Below are 8,564 nucleotides of genomic sequence, written 5' to 3'. Positions count from 1 at the left end.
TAAAGTCTGAAGAATCCGCTCTAGAGCAGTGGTACGAGAACTTTGTGTATTATGGGCCAGAGAGTAAATATTTTAAGCTTCACAGGCTATAGGGTCTCTCATACCTACTCAGTTCTGTTGTTGTAGAGGGAAAGACAAATGTAACCAAATGGGCATAGTTGCATTCCAGTAAAACTTTATTTACAGAAACAGGCAGGGAACTGGATTGGGCCCGCGGGCTGCATCCCTACTGCTGCTGTGGCCGCAGGCCTGGGGCAGAGGAGTCACTGATTGGAGCTAATGGTGGTAATAGTAGGACTACACGCTCAAATGATAAATGTATCTATAATTTTGGTAGGTAAGGTTAGAGTCCTTTCTACAGAGCGTTTATCATAGTAAATTTATCATTTACCACTAGCAATTGTGTCCATTTCCCTATAGCTTTGCAAGAGAAGATTTTATCTGATTTTGAATTTTTGCCAATTTGATAGTAAGAAATGAAATTTCAGTGTGACTCTAGCATTTCTTTCTCTAATACTGAGCATCTATTTTTTTTTAATGAACCACCTGTCTTTGGCTATTTTAATATTTTGTTGTTAGTCATTTTCTTCCAGATTCATGTTAATTCTTTACATATTAAAGAGATTAGCCCTTAATGTATATTCTGTAGCTGTTGGATACAGTAGTCTATATGTGCCACTAAGGTCAAAGTGGTTGACTGCATTGCTCAAATGTTTGAGATACTTAGTAGTCAGTCAAGTGGAGCTGTCCTGCAGGCATTTGGAAGTGTAAACCCGCAGCTCCGGCGAGACACCTGGACTGGAGAAACACGTTTGGGAATAATCTGTATAGACAGCATTTGAAACAATGAGGTGGCTGCAGCCAATTAAGCCCACCGTGCTCTTTTATCGCCCAGTGCACAATGGCTGCAAACAGCACCCTTGGTAGTGCAGGCAGCCTGATACTCATATTTGACCTCACGTTGTCCCCAGTCTAGGCTCCAGACAGGTATGAGGGGTGCCTTTGGAAAGCCCCATGGCACAGTGGCCAAGGTCCCCATTGGCCAAGTCATTATGTCCATCTGCACCAAGCTGCAGAACAAGAAGCATGTGATTGAGGCCCTACGCAGAGCCAAGTTCAAGTTCCTGGCCACCAGAAGTCCACAGCTCTAAGAAGTAGGGCTTTACTAAGTTTAATGTAGAAGAGTTTGAAGACATGGGGGCTGAAAAGTGACTCATCCCAGATGGCTGTGGCGTCAGGTACATCCCTAATCGTGGTCCTGTGGACGAATGGTGGGCCCTGAACTCATAAGAGTCTTTGGCACTAATAAATCCTACTTCTTGTCCAAAAAAGGAAACAATGAGATGGGTTAGGTCACCTAGGAGGATAGAGAAGGGGTAAAAACACTGAGCCATAGTGTATTCCAATACTTATGATTGAGGAGGACCAACCAACCAGACAGAGGGCTTCCAACATCATAGAAAACAAAACAAAAGGAGACCTTTTTGGAAGTCAAATGGAGAGAAAGTATTTCAATTAGGAAGAAGACTGTCAAAAACTTTTGGAGACCGAATAAGAGGAGAATTCTTACTGAGAATTGATCACTGGATTCGGCAACATGGGGATTGTTGGTGACCTTGAGAGGAATATTTCCAGTTGAGTGGTGGGTACAAAAGCCTGATCTCCCAGACAGCAAAGCGATTGGAGAAATATAGCAGGCTGCTAGGCAGCTGATTAACTTACTCTCTGAGGTTATACATTTAAAGGTCTGTCTGAGCAGCTACGTATTTTTCACCAGCCCTGTTTAGCTGCTCAGGTGCAGACAAAGCATAGGTGGAGAGCTGTAGCTAACCAGAGCTGTCCAGTAAGTACAGAAGTGGTAGCTGAAGATGTTTGGATTGATGGACCCAGGCATCTTAAGCTGAAAAATGAGAAGAGAGTTTAAAACAGTGAAAAAGTCAGAAAGAAGGTCTCGGTATGGTCAAAGCCAATTTATTATACTCATAAATACAATTTATACACATAGATCAAACCAGTCTCCTCTGGATGATTTCTACACAGGTTCGACGACCCTCTAGTTTATCAAAAAACACATACGACAAGGCTGCATAAATATTTCTTCAATTTTATTCTTATTTAAGTTTACAACAATTCAAGGATGGAAGATGCCCATGATAAACGAATAGACTATACCATATATATATATATGGCAAGGAAGCCCAAATACTGACTTTTAAAAATGTATTTCATTTGGGTACATCACAGATAATCTATGATGTGGAATTTTTTATGTCTTCCAGAACATATATTACCCTAAGTTTCCATTTTACCATGTTCTAAGAAACTTTATTCTTTTTTAAAAGAAAAAAATGGTCGGTGGTCAAGAATGAAAAATATGTTTTTAGAAAATTATCTGTGTGTAAATAAAGTGTCTGGTAGATTAGTGAAGGGAAGAAGTTTGGAAAGCAGGAGTTTTAATATTGTATAAAAATAAATACTGTGAAGTTACATTATTTAAGACTGATAATGGTTTTGTAAGTAAGCAAGTCATCTTATCAGTTGCATACTTATATAAAGGCTTTCAAAAAACATTTAAAAATTTTAAAGGTATCTACATCCCTCTTATAAATTAATTCAGGTAATCAATGATTGATTCTTCCATGTTTTTATCTCTTTCCCCGTTACATGCCTTTTAGACATTTTGTTGCTGTAAACAAGACTGGGTAGCAAAAGGGAAAGGAGATAGAACTCCAACCAGTCATCCTTGTTATTTATCAGCGTCTATGGGAATGGTTAGATCCGGGAAGGGTGATGGCAAAGAAATGTACCATGAAATAAGGCATTGTTCTTTATTCTAACATTTTCATTTGTTTGTGTTTACCTGGGTCTTAGGAACATAAATAATTCACAGTTGGCTCTATTGACTATCAAGATATAGTAAGTGGGGATTTCCCTGTGTGAAATCTAAAAGAAGCAGCAGTGCTCTGCTCTACTTCAGACAACCCTGCTTCTCCAGTTGCTCCCTCTCGGGTAGTTAGTTGGGCACTCCTGGTGCATTCGGAGGGTCACACAAAGTTCTGGCTTAGGAGATCGGATATCTGGTCTTTAGTCACAATGGGTCACTCTGCAGTTGCGCAACCTCTACAATGTAACTTCTCTTGAGTTTCAGTTTCTTTGTTGTAATATAGAAATAGAAATATCTACCTGACCTATTTCGTAGGTACTGTTGTGACTACTAAATAATATAGTATGTTTGAATGAGCTTTAGATTATGTAATGCGCTAGACTAAAGTTGTTGATAAATGCTTCAAAAATGTGGTTTGCTGGGCACTATTTTATGCTAAAAAAATCACAATAAGAATCACTGGGAAATATAAATGCTTATGAATCATATGGCCCAAATGTAAATAATTTACAAATGCTTTATAATAAATTCAAATAAATTATTTATGGATTTTTTAAATAAAAGAAATCTTTGCAGATAAATATGCATCAACATAACTTAATCATTCTTTCTTTCATAAGAATGTTCACTATGTGACATTATAACTCTCCAAAGGAGAAATTCTATAATTTGTTCAGTTCTCTGCCTTTGAAGCTTCAGTATAAGGCAGAAGAATGGAATAATTGAAGTTTTAAAATAATCAAAAATATATAACTCTAAACCACAGTCCCTTTATTTTAAAGAGCTTAATAGGAATACCTCCCCATATATATATAGACAACCTACAATTTATCTAATATTAACACTAACTCACAACTTAAACTATGATGACTGAGTTTAATGTGACTATTTCTTCCCTCATCAATTAAATTATTTAAATATCTAATGGTCCTAAAAATGAACTATATGTGACATAAGAATGCTTACCTATTGAATAACTAAGGTGTTGGTCAAGTATTTGGAATACAGATCAGCATTTTAGAAAAATATTTGAGACACAGCAGTGAATACGATAGAGTCCCATGTAGAACTAAGCCTGTGCAAACTGATATGTACACGCATGAACAATCACTGAAGTAACTCACCAACTTCTCTTAAAATGGTAAGTCTCCATACACTTCTTTAGAAGAGCAAATGAATCACTTGCCCATTCTAAATCTTATAATATCTTCAGTATATTAAATGGTACATTTGTTTTTAATAAGAAGAAACAATTATAATGTAGGTAAGAAATGTTAAATTCTGGGCAGTAACAAAATGTTTGGACCAAATAACAAAAGTATATCAATAAAATGTGTTTAAGAGTAACTATATAATGCTAATATTCTAATAGCTTTATGATCTTTGCTATCAACCAGCCAAGATTCAATTTCTATCAAAAGCTTCTCTCTCTCTCTCTCTCTCTCTCTCTCACAACCACATACACATACACACACAAAAAAATTTCTTACACATCTTGTCTCTACAAATGCAGCTCAGGCTATCTTCTGTTTTTGACTATTAAGTCTTCTGAAAAAGATCAACATTCTTTCAACAAATCAATGATCAAAAATGACACAATGCTTTCATTAAAGATCTCAAAGTCATTCTGTGGTTGAAGGGCAGCCTGCCAAGAGCTTGCAGAGATGAAATGAAATCAGCATTGGCTCAGGGTAATTCATAAAAGCAGGTAGAGTGAATGTATCTTATGCTCAGCAGAACACACTTAAGTCAGGTTAGGAGCAAGTCATTGGCAAATGTATCCTCAGCTAGCAGAGAGGTGGGTGTAGTCAAAGTTATTAAAAGTGTGGTCACGCCCCTTTCATTTTTTGGTATGCCACACGGCACAACACATCTGTGAGACAGAAAGGCTAAACGAGAACTCTCCTCTAAACTGGCATTATAAGTTAAACTATAATCAAGTACATCTCTGCTATGTCTGTGGTTTTAAAATTATTCATTGTAAACATCCTATATTCTTTCCTATTTAATTTCAGGGCTTGAAATTGTATCTATGTCTATGTGACATTATCATTTATAAAGCAGCATAAATATTGTTCATTCTGGTTTCTACACAAATTCCTTTAAAAAATGTTAAGGCCATTTAATTGAATCAGGGCCAACTGAAGAGTACCCTGGCAGAAGTCAAACAACTAACTTAAGATTTTTGAAAAAAGAGCCATTGGTGGTTATCTTGTGTTTTTCCTCTTGGTAACTTGAGAGTAGTTTGTAGATTTATTAGTCTCCAACATCTCCATCTCGATCCCCAATAAGCCAAAGAAAATGAAAACTTAAGGCTAACAATGCTGTCCCCAGCAGATCACCCAATGCTGTCAGGTAGGGGATGGAGAAACTATCCGGGTCTTTTCCTTTCCTCCAGATGTGATGGACCATCCAGTCAGCGATCCACAGCAAGGTAAATACCTACAAGAGAACAAAGAGGTCACTCCGTCGCCTGGGTATTCCTGTCCTGAGAAACGCAGCCATAAAGCTAACCTATTGCTTTCTGAGCATTAATAGCAACATGTCTACGAATCATGTGTGCAAAGAAGAAATGGTTAATTGGCAGGAAGATTTTCTTTTCACACACAAAAAAGTTCATGTATCTCTGCAATTAAGTTTTTCTTCAACAATTCACATAAATCTTCTTATTTTATTCTAGCCCCCCAATATCCACAATCATCCTTATACTGAATAGTATTGTACAACTGCCAAACCAGTTCTATGTTTCAACTTCCTTCTATATGAAAACCCTGTGAATAAAGATGATACATGAAGGATATAAATATTAAAATTAGGAATCATTTAACATTGGATATGCATATCAATTAAAATAAAGATGGAGAACTGACCATTCACTTACTAATTATAAGACCATTGGTGGTTTGCAAGGAAAATTATAGTGCAATGGTAAGAACAATAAACCAAAGGTAAGTGCATTGAGGAATGACTTGTCTATAGAGATACTCACATAGAAAGAGTCAAAGTATCTTAAAGGACTACTCAAACACTAAGGTTATATGTGTGTTTTCTGGGATATCAGGAATACAGGGGTGAGCAAAAGTAGGCTTACAGTTGAGAGTACATGAAACAGAGTTTATTCTTGTGTTATTTACTAATTATTGTATTATTTGTTTATATTACAACTATAAACCTACTTTTGCCCACCCCTGTATAAAGACCTTTGTGATGCTTTGAGTTTGGAGATCAAATAAATGTTTGTTTGTTTTTTAATTCATTTAGACTAGGAGGATTCTCTAATTCTCAAACTTCCAAAGGAAGACAAGGGATTGAGAGTAGAGGGATAATATTTACTGGTTTTGGACAAGCTGGCAAGAACAGTAGAGTGATTAAGAGCCCTTTTCTGTGACTTACTAGCTGACTGCAGACAAGTTACTTAACTTCTCTGACTCTTATTTCTCCAAATGAACATTAGAGATAATGGTACCTACCTCATGAAAATGTTGTGAGGATTAAATAGACCCAATAATTGAGTGCCTGGCACACAACCTGTCAATAGTGTCTGCTATTAGCAGATTTTTAGTGTCTCTGCTATTACTATCTGTGGCCTCTCAGATGCTGGGCACCCGTGGCATGTGCAGGAGGAAGCCCATTCTAGGTTCAGAGTCTGCGCCAAGAGTCTTCTACCGTTTGCTACTCTGACAAGTAGGCCATGGCAGTGAGGCGTCTCCTTGGGTTCGAAACCTCTGTGTGCTGTAGTTTAGCTCTGAAACCTTGACCAGGGTGGTAAATGGCTTGTCCAGACAGAGACGTACACCTAGTCCCAAGGAGTGAACTTCAGATGTCTCTGGATATGTCAGAGAAAGAGGATGCACTTCTGTCCTTTTTTTTTTTTTCCACATGAGGTTGATGCTTCCTTAGGGTTTTTTTCATGTTCTCTTTCTTTGGAATTTTCTTAAACATGTGCTGATGCAAAACATGGGAAAAAAACAAGAAAGAGAAAAAACTGGAATCCAGGAAACAGAAGAGCCAAGCTCAGTGCAGTGAGGGAAGCCCCCTGGGAGCTGTGCTGCGGGCTGGAAGCCAGTCAGACCGAGCCAGGGATGGAGCACTCTGGGAAAAGGCAAATTGGCAAATGATCTGATATAACAGAGTTATTATAATTATAATTAGGGGCCAAAACTAATTATATGTGATAGCTGTGCTGGAGCACTTGGAAAAAAATTAAGCATAGGCATATAGCAAACTGTGCAAGTAAAAAAAAAAAAAAAAAAAAGGTGATTATCACCAAAAATAAATTAAAACAGGTAAGAGGTAAGGAACTGTAATATACTACTTGGCTCTGTAATGAATAATATTGGCAGTCATAGACTAGAACAATATTTACTAAATAAAAATTGAGCACTACTTACATTTAGAGGATGAAAGTTGGGGAAATAAGGTATGAGGTAAGATAGCTAAATCTTCAACTACCATAACTAAAAGTCCATAAATAATTTCTTGAATTGTTAAAGCAAAATGAGCAACCCAAGTAAAATATGGAGATAGATAACAGAAGAAATAGCTAAAGGAGCTCTAGAGGACTCTAAGTATCCAATGTTTTATACATATATATTCTTCAATGTTTTCATAAATGAGTTATGAAATTATTTAATGTAATTGGTCTTTTTAAAAAAATGAACCAAGCCAGTCCAATAAATACATTTCTGAGGACCAACCAAACAGCAGCAGTCACACCCAAGTAACCATACTTCTACAAATGGCACCAAGCCACTCAAGCGCTTGAACACCTGCTGACCCAAGCTCCATGATTCTCTAAAACCCTACAAGATCAATTGTTTGCTCTGCTTGGAGAGATTTTGCCTCATCCCAGCATCTTTCCCTTATAATAGCAATAAATTCAACTTTGCTTTTTTAGTTCTGATACTGAGTGATGGTCTCATCATCCTTTGATATCTTTAAATGTCCCTTTTTATGAATGCAAATATTTCTTGCTTTAATACATTTCCCTAGATGGCACAGAAATTTAGATTAGCTTTGTTATTCAAAACTAACATGGGTATTAGTTTTAAAATAAAACAAGTGGTATGGGGCTAAATAGTTGTTTTTTTTTAATAACTAAACATTTTAAATTATAGAATGATTCAGGTATTTTGGGGGTGAATAAGCCTGGGGTCACACTCAAACAAGACTTTATTTGGAAAAAATTGAGGAATGGCTTTTATGTTTTCCAATTAGTCCTTTCACACAGTGATGCTGTAAGATATTTTTTGTAAATGAGTGACAGTTCCTCTAAACCGCGTCTGCAGCCTCAGCAGGGTTCAGCGCGCAGGCAGCAGCGTCCTAACCAGAACCCTAGAAAGAGATGGCTCAGCTCTTCTGTCCTGTCTCCTTATTCAGACCTGACAAGACTGAAAAGAGCTCCCTTTCTCCATGACGTGCCATGCAGGGAACCAGGATGCTTCTCCTCTAATGAGGCAGGCAGTCGTTTCATCTTCTGTACATGCCTGGCCTAGAGCCCAAGCATCCCTGCCTACAGAATTAATCATAAATATGAATTACAAAAACTGCCTCAACCCAAAGTCCCTATAACCTAAGCTATATAGCATAATCACACTATTGCATCACAAAAATGCAATCACATGGCTAAAAAGAAATCTCAAAAATTCACCAATTTCAATTTCCTCCCTTAAGATAACTA

General features: G+C 37.2%; 1 protein-coding gene and 1 non-coding gene across 5 annotated transcripts in view; one reads left to right on the top strand and one right to left on the bottom strand.

The window, feature by feature from the left end:
* Window positions 1-855: 855 nt before the first annotated feature.
* On the top strand, window positions 856-950 carry LOC136389785 (small nucleolar RNA SNORA70). Its single transcript, XR_010748358.1, has one exon. It is a non-coding gene; the product is annotated as a small nucleolar RNA SNORA70 (small nucleolar RNA).
* Window positions 951-1,952: 1,002 nt separating this feature from the next.
* The window catches only part of SLC41A2 (solute carrier family 41 member 2), a 122,657-nt gene continuing 116,045 nt past the window's right edge, over window positions 1,953-8,564 (bottom strand). For all 4 annotated transcript variants that reach the window (XM_066356229.1, XM_066356247.1, XM_066356256.1 and 1 more), the window contains exon 11: window positions 1,953-5,326. In XM_066356229.1, the coding sequence (XP_066212326.1) occupies window positions 5,141-5,326 (186 nt within the window). In that variant the 3' untranslated portion in view covers window positions 1,953-5,140. The remainder of the gene's footprint in view (window positions 5,327-8,564) is intronic.

This window comes from Saccopteryx leptura, chromosome 1 (assembly GCF_036850995.1).
Source record: "Saccopteryx leptura isolate mSacLep1 chromosome 1, mSacLep1_pri_phased_curated, whole genome shotgun sequence".
Lineage (NCBI taxonomy): Eukaryota > Metazoa > Chordata > Mammalia > Chiroptera > Emballonuridae > Saccopteryx > Saccopteryx leptura.
This window is presented reverse-complemented; position numbering and strand designations above follow the sequence as displayed.